The 14,508-nt window shown below is 39.6% G+C and overlaps 1 protein-coding gene across 1 annotated transcript in view; it reads right to left on the bottom strand.

The window, feature by feature from the left end:
* Positions 1-14,508, bottom strand: part of LOC310958166 (E3 ubiquitin-protein ligase SMURF2-like) — a 64,261-nt gene that overhangs the window by 26,004 nt on the left and 23,749 nt on the right. The window contains exons 2-6 of the mRNA XM_083929000.1: positions 13,251-13,289; positions 11,425-11,533; positions 5,323-5,456; positions 1,137-1,202; positions 62-146 (exon numbers count right to left, since the gene is read on the bottom strand). Coding sequence (XP_083785126.1) covers positions 62-146; positions 1,137-1,202; positions 5,323-5,456; positions 11,425-11,533; positions 13,251-13,289 — 433 coding nt within the window. The remainder of the gene's footprint in view (positions 1-61; positions 147-1,136; positions 1,203-5,322; positions 5,457-11,424; positions 11,534-13,250; positions 13,290-14,508) is intronic.

Raw genomic sequence — 14,508 nt, 5'->3', positions numbered from 1 at the left:
AAGCAAAGTACTGTGTGGAGTAAAAGGATTTATTTTAAGTTAAACCTCTGATGATACTGACCCATCGGGTAAGTCATTGTCAAACAGGCGACTGCAGTCCACCACTGGCCCTCCTGACCCAATGCGATCTCTGGACTGAAGACTTACTGCAAAGTTGACAAAGACAAGTTAGACTGTAGATGAAAGACGTTTTCCTACCCATATAGTGCACCTCAATAATGACTAGTATTTAGTACATTCATCATTTCATATAAAGTCCCTATGGTACTGTATGTGGATTCCAGATCCACTAATGCTTTCATAATTATTCCTAGGGCTGTGCGATATGACAGGCTATGGGGTGTGTGAAGATGGAGTGAGACGAAGTCATTCCATGTGTTATGACACGCCATAGACTGTGTTTCCTTCTTCATTAAATCGCCTGTAACACAAACCAGACTCACGACACATGTGACTGGTCGCAGTGTTTCAGTGAAAATAATAAATGATCGCCCCGCCCTAATTCTTTCCATTTCCCTTTTCTCCTCTGACATTAAAACAAAAGGAAAGAATAAGAAAATGTAAGCCCTTGTTGGTAGGTAACATATATATAATAAATACCGGTACCGCCGGTTTGTTTATTACAAAGCTAGGGAAAAAAACTAAAATTCTTTTCTGGTTCAGTGGTTAGTGAGTGGTTGAGACAGAGGATACAGTCTGGGTCAATTCATACTTCAAGTATTTAAATAATACAATGCACCTAAAAATCCAGAGTTGTCTCTACAAGGACATGGTTCAACTGTCAATCTCCCAATTCCAATACAAAAAATATTACAAAATACAAATACTGAAAATCTTTGGTATGAGAATGATAAATGATAGTTCATTGAGGAAGAAGGTGCTATTTGCAAGACAACTGCGCTATCCATTTATACTTTGTATTAAGTAAATGTGCCCAAAGTGTCCATCTCGACTGATTTATAGAGCAGCACACTGGATGGAGACTAGAGCATCAAGTATATGAAACAAATACTGACATAAGACTATGTACATATTTAATCTTTGACTTGTCTTACCCATAAGAATAAAACAGCTTTCTGTTGTGACTTACAGCTTGCAAAGTATGCAAAGTCCTGAATCCTGTCTGCGTTTCTTACCAACTATTTGTCCTCTCACAGTATCATTGTCATTGGGGCCCAGCTTATTCAGGTCCAGTCTCTGATCTGCAGGGAAAACCAAAAAAACACACATAACCATTGATTAAACATCTGCCCCGGGAACACATCCAGCTACGACGCTGATGTTGTATTTCAAGCCAAGTAACTACGCGCTCAGTCTGAAAATATAGTGACAACAAACTGGAGGGCTGCGTTGTCGTGGGCGTGTTGCCTCAGACGATGAAACACCGTTCAGGAAGACTATTGAGCAATAGATCCATGAGTTTGAGTATCTAATGCCAAAACTGCACAGTTGATTTATAATAGGAGAGAGGATGTTAAAACCCTGGAAAGTTATCCTAGTGATCATTTTCATCCACGGTTGTGACAACTGCCAGATAAACAGTAGATTTACCTTGTCCATGTAACAATTAAGTAATCTTCTCGGAAAGTGCGCTTTAAAGCAATTGATTGGCCAACACAGGACATTAAGCCAGATTCAACATTTTTGCCAGACGACATTGCGTTTTCTTTTCAGACCAATGCGTCGAAAAATAGGAAAGTGCGATGTGCGCGATGACAACAAAATGTGGTCTTGGAGACACCTACAGTAGCAGAAACTACCAGATCAGAAGCAGTTTTTATTATATTTCTAGGTGTCTATATGTCTGTCTGATTTTGTCGCCGTGATAACGTTCCAACCGTGCAAGATGCTGTCACTAAACCCTACAGGTGTGTAGTTGAGACTCAAAATGAAGCCAGAGTTCAGAGATGGGTGTGGTCCAAGAGCAAAGGACGTTGGGGCTGCTGTGAGTCATCACAAGATGGTCTCTAGTATTGCAACTGTAATATGATTCACAATATTGAAAAGAATTATTGCAATAAAAAAATATATCAAAATGATCATAGTGTGATTTTTTTTAAAGGATATGATGCAACAAAGACTTGTAGACCATGACATCATTGCAGCACCACTGTATTTCATACAGAATGGTATTATGGTGCTACCTGTCCATGTTGCAATTTTGATCAAATTTAGAGTAATTGTGCAGCCCCACTTTAAAATGTTAAAACGTCCTACAGCTTCACCCATTATGCGCACACGCGCGGGCTTTGGAAATCATTAGTAGCTATAAATGCTGTGCTACACTATATTGGATAATTGTTGTGCAATACTGTATTTGTTGTATTTCTTGTATCTAATAAACTTTGAAAAAGAAAAACATAATCAGACATAAGACAGAGTGTAAGTGCAGGAGAGAGGAAGGAAAATATGAGAGAGAGAGAGAGAGAGAGAGAACGTGCGAGATAGAGAGAGATGTTCCTGTTCTTCATGCACAAATACTAAAACCAAAGTCAGACTAGATTTGTCACGTCTTTGGTTTGCATATATGATTTTATATGCACGTTAAACGGTACGTCTGTTATAGACTGAGCAGATCTAAACAACCCTATAGTTTGTTTCCAGAAGTGTGTGTGGTGTATGTGTGCGTGTGTTTGTGTGTGCATCTGTTCCGGATACGTGTCTAGACTAAACAGGGATGGTCTAAGCCTTACATGGCTAGAATAGTAAGCAGATTTTTCTCTTAAATAAGAGAAGAGGGAAACAGAGACAGACCTTTAACCACAAGCCCTCACTGCACCAGTGAACTCCTCAGAATTTGTTCATTGTAGCACACAATTTCCCTAAGTCTGTGTGTGTGTGTGTGTGTGTGTGTGTATATGTGTGTGTGTGTGTGTGTGTGTGTGTGTGTGTGTGTGTGTGTGTGTGTGTGTGTGTGTGTGTGTGTGTGTGTGTGTGTGTGTGTGTGTGTGTGTGTGTGTGCGTGCATCTGTAAAAACTGGAGCAGTCACATCATAAATTCAACTCACAAACAAACTAACAAACAAACAAATATAAGGAATCAAAGCAAAGCAGACCAACATGTAGTCAGACAAGACATTTTGAAAAACTGGTAATGTGTGTAAGTGAGTTTGTGGGTTCAGAAGTGGGACAGAGAGGTTTGTGTCTACGATGCTACAGGAAGTGGAGCTCAGTGTAGAACCAGACAGACTTCTAGTAAACTAGACAATCATGCAGGATCCAGTTTTGGTTTGCAAGTGTGTGTGTGTGTGTATGTATGTATGTGTGTGTGTGTGTGTGTATGTGTGTTTTTATGTTTGTCTCTATGTGTGTGTGTGTGTGTGTGCATTGGTCAGACCACAGACTGGGCACAGTTCACGTGTCTGCAGCACACAGGACAAGGACAAGGGAAAATTGTGAAAGCTGCTGTCTTGTCATTGTCTTGTCTTGTCATGATTATGACCTGTCTCCCTGTCCACTTCCTGTGGCTAAGAGAAAGTATAATTTCTGCCATGTTGGCTGTACAGTAAGTGGCTGGTCTGGAGCCTAACTGGAGCCTATACCGTCTGTTTCTGGAAGCTGTGGGTAAATCTGAGGACAAGTCCAGTGGTGAAAAAATATGCCACCAGGCTTCCATGGCCGTCAAGATTCCTTTTGTGGTTGTTGGTCGATTTGGGGGGGGGCTTTATGGTCCAAGAAGGCTTTTTAGGAGCAAACATCAAGGTTGCAGGAACATATTCTGTACGCTTATATGAAGTATTTGATTTTTGAAATGGGCGTAGGAGGTTCTAACATTTGGGCCAACAAACTACAACTACCTACATTCATGGAAGTGTCCAAGTATGCATTTGGGACAAAAACAGCATCCAACAAATGGCAATTATATTCAGACAGACAATTATTATAGTGGTTGTGGGGCGTGAGGTGGGAATAATGTAACGGATCAGTAAGATGGATCGAAGGAGAGGAGGAGAATGTGTGGAAGGAATGTTAATTTGACAGCATGTACTACAAGTACAAGTGTATAGTGTGTATGTGTCAGTACCAACTGACTGGTACTATCAACAAGGCAGAGAGGGCTTACAAGAGATATACAAGAGAAAATAAGTGTCTTAATCAGTTGTAAATCAAAGGGCACATCAAAGGGGCTGCAATGTGCAGACTTGCAGATGGGAAACTAACAGTTTGTGAATTTGAAAGCATCATGCAACTATCCCAAAACAGCATCATTCTTCCTCTTTTCACATTGTGTACAAAATACTGCCAATAAGTGCATCCGCAGTACTGTTTCCAAGAATAAATGCTATTTGTTTCCTGGACAGAAAGTCGCATTGCTGTAAAGATGAATTGTGGCAATATATTAGTCCCAGGTGCCGGATGTCTACAGCAGGTAATATTTCTGATATGTGTGGCCTAAAGGAGATGCCTGTATTGTGCCCATAAATCTTATGGCAATGAATAGCTGGCACAAAAGCAGCAGCAGACTGAAAGCTGGGGATGGGACAGCGGCAATGTTGACATTCAGCAGAAGTAGCTAGCTATCAAACAGCTGGTGCCAGATAAAACAATGGCAAAGGAAAGGTTCCCTGACATAACATTTTTATTTGTTGTTGGAGACGCTAGGTCTGGTCCATACATTTGTCTGTCTGACTAAAGCCGCGTTTTCATATGAACTCGACACAATGTCGGGAGAATCAGGTCCTGACATAGTTTGAAGTTTCCCTGTCACAAACAAGAGTTTTTTTGCCGTTCCTTGAATATGTCCTACGATTTCGCTGTCGGCTTGTACTGACAGAAGTTCCCAGTTACACATTTTCATTGGACTATTTGTGTAAAGCACCCTACTTTTTCACCGTCCGATGTTTGTTTTCTTCTGGTTTGTCACGCCACATGTATGACAGAAACATCATCAACACAATGACCAGCTCTATCACTCACCGGCTTAATCAGAGATCATACAGACTTTGTACAAGGGAGCTGGCAGGGTAAAGACAGTTTTATCTCTGATCTAACTGACATTTGCATTCTCACCTAAAGCTCCTCTGGGTAATGTCTAGATAATTTCAGGTTTGCAGAGCACGTGTGAAAGGGGCGTGTGTGCCAAGTGCAGGATGTGTGTGCACACATGTGTGAAGACAGATCAACATGGCTCACCTAGCTGCTGTTTAGTTGTTCATTAATTCTTTCTGTATTTCCTGTGGAGTCTCCCCATCACCCTCCACTAACATGCCAGATTGGCTACTTAGGGTAAAGGCCACAGTAAGCATGAAGACTGAGCATGAAGAGACCAGACACCAGCACCACATGGAGCATGCACTTGTGCACACACAAACAGGTACTTACAGCCAGTGTCTTTGAGTCTGTTGATGGCGTTGGACAGGAGGCGGACACAGCCGAGGAATCCTGCGCCCTGCTTTTTGTGGATCTTCTTGTGGTTCCATACACTGATGGTAATTGAGTCTGCCTTTCCAATGTATCTGCCAAGGAAAGAGAAGGAGGGAAAGAAAACAGGTCAACAAGACAGAAAAGGGGAGTAGTTTGCAATCCTATGTTTAGAATTTCAAAGGGTCCATTGAGATGTGTTTGCTTGTGCTTGCTTTGTTCAGTGTATGAAAGATGGAAATGAAATGAAATCAGAATCTAAAACACTCAAAAATTTGGCAAAACATTAAACACACCGACTTAAAACAGAGAAAAACTAAATCTTGCAATTTGCATCTCTTCCAACAACCTCATCCTGACAAATTGTGTAATGAAGCAGATTAGCTGATTTCAAAACTACCTTGTTGTGTGAACGTGCTTATGTGTTTGTGCAGATTTAGTGCAGCTGAAGTCTAGTCGTGGTGGAAGAACAGAGGAAGTCCCCGACATGTGCCCCACCACTGTCTGAGACCCAGACGGCTCCCACAGTAAACAGAGTTCAACATTCAAATGCACGAACACACAGTCACTGACACACGTAATTACAGCCTAGCAGCTAGCGCTGATGCCAAGCTGTGGATCTCTCGCAATGAATGGGGTTTCCCTACTAAAACACATCAAATCATTCAAGTTGGAAAATTGTTGCGCTGAAATTAAATGACAACCTGTGTGGGTTGTGGATCTTAAGTTCAGTGTTCAGTGACTCAGTCTCCAGTTGCTACCTGAAAATCTGATCAGGATGCAGTAGCAGAGGTTAGCATCTTGGCACTTTCTCCTCTATGAGCAGGTCTTAATGTTTGTAGGCCTGGGCTTTGTTTTTGCCATTTAACACAATTAGATGACAAATGGGTGGAAGAGCATAAAGTATACGCATTAGTTAGAACAACTTGGAAGATGGTTTTCTTAAAGGTGTATGTTGAATAATTAAAGAAGGGCTGTTCACATTGATAAGATCAACTTGGATTAAGCTCATCAAGCATTGTTCTTCAACTCAAATGTCCTCTCTTAACATATAGCAGAAATGTGCACTTGGACTTCAGTGACTTGAGACTCATCTTCAAAAGACTTGAGATATTTGTTCGTCATTATTCTTCCTTCTTTCCTGAGAAATCCAGAGACCAAAGCCACCAAAATTGGCAGAATAGGAAGCTCTTTACAACCAGACGAGACTTAAGACTTTGACTTGCACCTCAAATACCTGAGCCCTTACTTGCAAAAAAATGACTTGTGAGCATCTCGGAATTGTAATGCTCTAAATTTGATCTCACACTCTTCCCTTCACATAACGCAGTTGTGAGATTACAAAGTCAATGTGATGCAAAGGTGTGTTCTGCAAAGCATCTTGGAGTGAAAAGAGAATGACTGATGAGTGTTTGAAAACAAGAGAACAGGTAGAACAAAACGTTATTTCCTCGTTCATTGTAAATGTGCCAAAACATTGTTGGGAAACTTTGTCCTCTGGCTAACATTGCAGGTACTTAGGTACAACCCCACTGAAAAAGAAATCTACCCCTGAAGAATAAATATACCCCTAATATTATGTCAAATGTATTAAGAGCCATTCGAGTAACCCATTTTCTGGTAATGATACAACATACATCTAATTAGGAATTAATTAATAATGTGATAATAAATGTAAGCCACTAGCTGCATATTTTTCTTAGGAGATTCCTCTTGTGAATACTGCACAGGGTTCAAACAGAACAGTATGCACTTGTCTTGGCACGCTTTTCCCCCCATTCATTTTGTTAAATTATTCAATTTCTACCAAAGGATTTCCCCCAGTATCTTGCTATATTGACTCCCTGCCAGGCTTCAGCACATGGATTTTTTTGTATATATTATTATCATCATGATTTTTAAACTAAAATGTGTTAATGAAGTGGTGAACTCCTTTTAAAAAATAACTTTGGAATGTGTGCGTCATGTGAGAGGGAAAAACTACTGAGATTTCTGGGGGAAACACGGCGCCACCGGTTCAGTTTTAACAATAAATATTGTGTCTTTGTAGTGCATTCAATTAAATATAGGTTGAAAGGGATTTGCAAATCACTATAGTGTTTTTATTTCCGTTTTACGCAACTTCCCAACTTCATTGGAATTGAAGTTACGGCAAAAACAAAAATAAGGATTAGCACTCCTAATGCTACAGACGGCAGCAGAGGAGAAGGCTAAAATTCTTGGGTCAAATCCAGACGTACTAAATCCAGACCTGCAGGACTTCCCAAACATTTTCTTGCCAGGGAACGTACATGACATTGGGAAATCAAAAGTAAGATTTCTTTTGTTATTTTTGTCTTGTTAACAATAAAGACAGAAATAAATCAGAGTGGAGATTGCACAGCTCTGGTTCATCCATAAAGAACCTTGATCTGATTTTGTGTAAATGGAGTTGATGCAAAAGCATTCTTTCTCAACCACTGTGTTCCTAGCTGTTACACTGAACCAACCACTCTATTTCACGAATCATCTTCTACTTTTGGTTTCAGACATATGCCTCCACTGACTTTTCCTGTCTTTCATAATGGAGCAGTGTGTATATTAAATCATTAACATCACTTACAAAGTGAAATATAGGTGTGACTGAAACAAGTGCTTCTTGAAGGTGGATGAACCTTCGCTGTCAGTCCAAAGACAAAACACTTATTGAATATACGACCAAAACCGTGCCCATTTCCAAGCACAGAGCAAACAACTTGCTTTCTGTTAGCATTCTCTCCCGTGTCAACCCATGTTTTTACTGTGCCAACTCACTGTAGACAGGAAAGAAACCTTCCACTGGTTAAACCACTACTAAAATTCTCGTGTTTTGATTGTACTATACAGTAGGTGGGTATGTCTGTTGAGACGGGCCTCCAAGGCTGGTGGTCGGTAGGTTGTGATGTCAACTACTTCCAGTGTGAATTTAATATGTATGGCCAAATGGAGAGTAATTACTGGGGACAAAGCAAATATACTGTATAGTAGAGTGAAGCCTGGTAAGGTGACAACCTTAAACATACAGACATGAAGAGGGAGGTATGTATACACAGCACAGCATGTACAGCATTTAATATAGAGGGAAGGCAGAGGGAGAAGAGACCAAATCCGACCCTAAGCAAAGCAATGTGAAGAGCTTACGCTAAAAAGGCCGTAAATTGGAGGTTAAGCTTGAGGAGGCAACTGGCCAAAACCAGACCTAAATACTAATAGGAGTTCATGAACTTTCAACAAAATGTTGGGTGTCTGGCTCTGTGTGTTCTGAAACATTTTTTGCACAGGACGCCAATATTAATTATAGAGCATTTACTGTAGTTAAAAGTTATATCATTTTGCAGGGTATGCATGAAACGTAAATGTAGAGCATCAAGGCCTCTGGTAATGTCGGTGTCATATGGGAAAGGCCCACACCTCCTACAGATGAGGGTGTGGCGAGTTGGCAATCTGCCAAACCCACACTACCATCAGGTTTCTGTGGCATGTTAGCCATTTCCTGAACCAGAGGAAGAGGTCAGGGGTCAGGAAACATACTCCTCTAACAGGGTGGGGATCAAGAAGGGGGTAGAGAAGTATCTAAAAGAGGGGATCTGAGGATATTGTTGACAGAGCAAGTGTGCCCAGAAAAGTACGATATATCAGTTGTTATAGACCAGGGGTGTCAAAGTGATCCAGGGGCCACTGTGGCTGCAGGTGTTCATTCCAACTAAGCAAGAACACACCTGACCCAACAAATCAAATGTGTGAAGGCAATTCAGGGGATTGAACAAGTATAGCAACATGTGTATTGACACTTAAACAACTCAGAAACATATGTTCTTCTTACATAACTGGGTTTCATTATAATTGGGGCAGACACTAAAATTATGTTTAGATTATTGATTACCCTACCTATTGATTTATTGAATGATAGTTTAATTCAATCTTTTGGTCTGTAAAAGGTCAGAAAATCGTTACATTTTTTAAAACTACTTAAATGAATCGATCAGCAGATTTCTTCTGTCAAACAACCAATGGATTGAACGACTTATGGCAGCAACCAATCATAACAGGATTTTTGCTGCTTTTTTCCAACATGCTAAAATTTAACTTTTATTTTCTTTCCTTTTTAATTTTCACATCTGTGGCTCTTTCCTTCTACTAAAAATGTCTATTTTTTACGAGGCTTCCTTTTCCCTCATCCCCTCTTTTTTTCTACAACGGTTTTCCCTCCATCTCTCACCACGACATAACCTTGGTTGCCAATGGGTTCTTTGGGGTGATCACTCATTGTAACAGTCCGTCGACATGGACCTCAGTACAGAGATGATTGGTTGTTGTAACTTTTTTCATAAATGTAAGCAGTGAATCTGAGAAGTTTTTTCTTCCTAACCCTTTTGTCTGTTTGACCATTGCATTATTCATAGATTTAGTCTGAAATACCTATGATTTGCATTTAAATTTCTAAGACTGACAGAAAGTGAAGAGGCTGATCTGAAGCTTGCCCTGAAAGAGATTACTAAAATAAAACAGCACTCTGAGAACATTTTTACACTCTGCTTAAGCCAGACACTGGTTCATTTTCCCATTGGTATGATTTGTTTCAGGTGCATTCTGGCTCACCGGCTTTACAGCGCGAGATAAAGCTTGATATCCGCCATGGCAACAAATATCCAGGCTCTTTTGCTTTCTGTTTTGCAAGGGCACCTTATGCTAAGTTTGACTAAAGACTATTGTGATTGGGGGCCCCCCCCCCCCCCCATCGCCAAAGTGCTGTAGGTCTGTCTGTATGAGACTAAGGCAGTTGTAAACACAGTAATCACACTTGAATAATGACCAAAACAAATGCACCAAGACCCTTTGGGGTGGTCTCGGTTTGTTAGTGGTGGGAACATGATACAATCCCGATCCAACCCAGTTACCAGGTGTATTCCGCAAGTCTGAGCTTAACGGCTCCTGTAGTCATGTCTGCTTTGCATTCTGGGATGCGGCAGAACACGCAAACTATAGCAGCTGGAGTAGTAGCAGATAGCTGGAGAACTGCATAGCAATGTTTCTCTCACAGAAATATATTAACAATAATTTTATTTATGTAGTACCTTTAAAAACTGAGTTAACATGCTTTGACAGACAAATCGAGGCAAGGGCAGGGTACCCAGAAGTCAATATAACAGAGTTGTAGAGATACAGTAGGGACAAACAAAAGCAACATCATCTGGGTAAATAAAAACAGGAAGATGAAAGATGCAGACATGATAGAGAGAAGTAAAAGCAATAAAAATAAAAAAAAACACAAAATGACAAATATGCACTAGTCCAGAACATAGGACGTTCTTCACTTTCTTGCTCCCATCCCAGACACATCTGACTTTTGAGCAGAGTAAACGTTCTCCCATGGTTTGTATTAATGCAATGTGGTTTGCTTGGATTTTTCTTCTGTGTAAAGAAACCGAACCAAGGAGAAATAGCTCCAAGTTTAAAAACTCATGGACTGATTCAGAACACCACAAATGAACTATAGGTGTAAAGACATTCTGAATGTGTGAGCAAGAAAGAAAAATAAGAAAAGAAAACAAGAATTAAACAAACTCCAATTCACAGAAGACATTTATTGCGCACACATTGCAATGTTTACAATTGCAAGAATATTTAACAGTCTCTGTCTTCTAATGTCCAAAATAGGAAGAATCAGGAAAATTAGTTGTTTTTCACCCCAAAAAAATCTCATAAGCATGTGTTTTGGTGAGGTATGAAATGTCTCAAGTTTCATTCGACAAGATGTTTTGTTCACACGTAAAACGGCTAAAAAGCTTTATAGATGGGTGTTCCTGCACACAGCAAAGAGACGACTCAATCTGCATTCCTGAAACACTTGTCATAGCAGTTCCACACAGAGACATGCAAAAGAGCAAAACCAGTATGCCACATTTCTATGACAGCAATCCTTTCAGCACTGTTTCAAATTCCAGGTGGTGTGTGACCTCATGCACAAATCCATAGCACACACTCACTGCATTGGTTTCTTATACGGCAACTCAGTCACACTGTTCCACAGCTCTGTTGACTTACAGATCATAATGTTGATTCCACTTTGGGTCCAGCGTATTTCTCACAGTATCTGTAGAGTGGCATTGTCCTGAGCCGTCCACCACCACCTTGGCAAAGGGATCTGGCAACCCTGTAAAAGTAAAGAGACAAGTGAAAAGGTTCTATTTAGCAATTGTAAAAAATCTTGTGAGGTCACTAATCATTTATTTTTTCACATACACACTCATACACAGCACAGTGTATAATGAAATTATTTTGTGCGTTGATCTAGAAAGCAACTAATGAATAGAAAAAAAGAATATTATAGAAACAGGATATTTTTCCCCCAAAAAAGAAACGTAAAAGAAAAGTAAAACAATAATATATCAGAACGTTTCAGAGAAATGACCCAATTAAATAGTATAGCTGTGAATAAGTTCAAGAAAATTCCAACAAGTAGTATTTATATGCAACATATTGCAGGTGGATGAATTATAATGATGAATTATGTGTCACAGTTTTGTTGTTAGTTGATGAAATGTTAGTTTATTGTCCAAATTCACACAAATAGTTGTATAAAATTTACTCTTTACCATAAAATTACCCAAAACGACTTCACAGAAGTATGTTAGATGCAGATGTAGGTGTCACTGTGTCTGTAGGTGTTGATTGTATTACCATTTATATTTATTGCTGTTTTCTTACCATTACTGACTGGTATGTGAGCCAAATTGCCCCTCTGGCACATTAAATCTTTACTTTACTCTACAACTATAAGGCGTTTTTTTTCTCCATAGTATCTTGGTGTGTTTATTATGTAATTCTCTGTGTTAATGCATGAAGGTCTTTTTTAAATGGGTCAGAGTTCATACCTCTGGGCGCCGATACTTTACGCAAGTAAAACCGGCTCAGATACCCTTATGTTTTTGCAGGGATTTCCTCTTTGTGGTTGTGCATTTGTTAGTGTGTATGCATGTGTGTGTGTGTGTTAGAGGAAAATTAACTTGTCAATTTCTGTATCCATGACTCCCAGGTTAATGGAGAGCCAAACTATTGGCTGAATACCCTTCTACTGCTGCAATTTAGTGCTTTTACCATGACCATTACTAATAATTAAGGTAGATTATGTGGGTTGCTTAGGGATATTCTTTTGTTAAAAATGTGAAACTAAATACGAGATCTTCTCTTACATAAATGCCAGCCGCAGAGGATGGCCTTCTGCCATGATCACCTTAACAAGACATTGAAAAAATGGCCTGAAGCTGAACAAGTAAAGTAAATTAGAAGCCAGAAAGAAAACATGCTACTTCCTCCCTTAGATGACCTTCAACTATCAGCATTTCTATCTACGCATATTTGTGTGCACTTGTGTTTTATCTCATTAAGTCCCATCTCACCATTATGGTGTAGCAGTCTTCACTTTCTCTATATTCTCAAACATGACTAGGTAGGGTCGACTTGTACCACTTACCTTACATATTTAAATCCCCTTATTTTCCACCACAATAATATTAGCATGATTTGACAATTACTTGTGACACTTTTATGGCAAAATGCTAAATCAGAGGATGAAATGTCTTCTTGAATTGACTGTGACGTTTTTGTTTATTCTCATGTAAGGTGTAATTTCTGTCTAGTGCTTTTAAGTGTAGTGGACCTGATACCTATCACAAGAAGGTAGGTTAGTGGTGGGTCCTCTTGTGTTTCAAGCACCCTGGTGTGTATAACAGACAGACAGCTCCTGAGGGACTTCATTTACAGCACGACTTCAAAAGCCAGCAAGCTGCCACTGCTGACAAAGCCCATTCTAGTGCACAAGGGAGGCAATGGGATAGGAATAGCAAGATTTAAAAATAGGCTCTACTTACGGAAGAAGTCTTTCTTTGCCAGGTTCTTTGCACACAGGACTGGAGGAGAAGACATAAGGAAAAATGACAGGTTATTTAGATGTGTGCAAATTTGATGAAAATAAGAGCATTTTTTTTTAAATGGTAAAAAGACCAAATATACATATTCTTTTTCAATGGTAAGTATTTTTTATATTATTTGTAAAGCACAGTTGTAATGTGTAAAAGACCAGCAACCTTAAATATTTAATTATTTATAATTTTTTGTTTTAGCTGTAGAACTTGACTATGTTTCCTTTGAGTAATTACTGCTGTCTTTTTGAAAAACACATATAGGTTTGTCCATCCTCATTGTCCCATCACAGGCAAGGAGACCAGCCTTAAGAGTTTCTCCTTGTAAAATATTAAGTAGACAAGCACTTTATCCTGTATGAGGCAAGTTCCTGGGGGTTTGCATCACAGACAACATACAATCACTTTCAAGACAGAGAGAGAAAGTAAGAGAGTAAGTCTATGTTTGGGTTTGTCTGATGTCTTTTTTCATCTTCCTCCCTAAATGTCTCCCTCCTTGTGTGTTGGAGGATGAACTGAGGCAAACCGATGCTTTGTTTGGAGCTAGCTAGACAATCCAGTAACAATTATAGAGTGAAACAAAAGCAGGACGAGCAGCAACAATTACGAGGAGTGGCAGAGAAAATCCACACGATGGCGGCAAGAAAAACATCAATGACCTAAGCCATGTAAAAGGGAGATAATAAACATCACATGCTCCCAACAGACAGACCAACATCCTGATCACTACATGATGTCTGGAAAACGGTTCAAACTCTCTGCAAGTGCTTCTATCAATCCATCCATTTTCTATATTGACTTGTGTCTATTAATGTCAGTCACTTCCACTTCATTTTCACTGCAGGTAAAGGTGATCTCTCTTTTTTCAAAAACATATCATGGCCTTCCCTCTGTGGGAAAAACGTAACTGCAATATTTATGTACAAGTCAAACAAAATATGTAGATCAGACATTCTGCAATGACCAGGTAGCTCAATATAAAGACATGACATGTGCCTGAAAATAGGAGGTTAAAATACAAATCACATCTTTAACCGCTTGTCGCTATTCTCTAGGTGTCTAGTCTAAGCATTATTTTCTGCAACTTCCCCTTTACCATTGTCTAATAAAGCCCCAAGCCATAAATACCACAACATTTCATGTGAGAAAAATGTTCTGCTCTGCCCAGCCTCAGGTGAGATCTGTAATTTCTGAAAAACAGACATAT

The sequence above is a fragment of the Echiichthys vipera genome, assembly GCF_963691815.1.
Source record: "Echiichthys vipera genome assembly, chromosome: 2".
NCBI lineage: Eukaryota > Metazoa > Chordata > Actinopteri > Perciformes > Trachinidae > Echiichthys > Echiichthys vipera.
The sequence above is the reverse complement of the archived record's forward strand: the minus strand, read 5'-3'. Positions and strand labels throughout refer to the sequence as shown.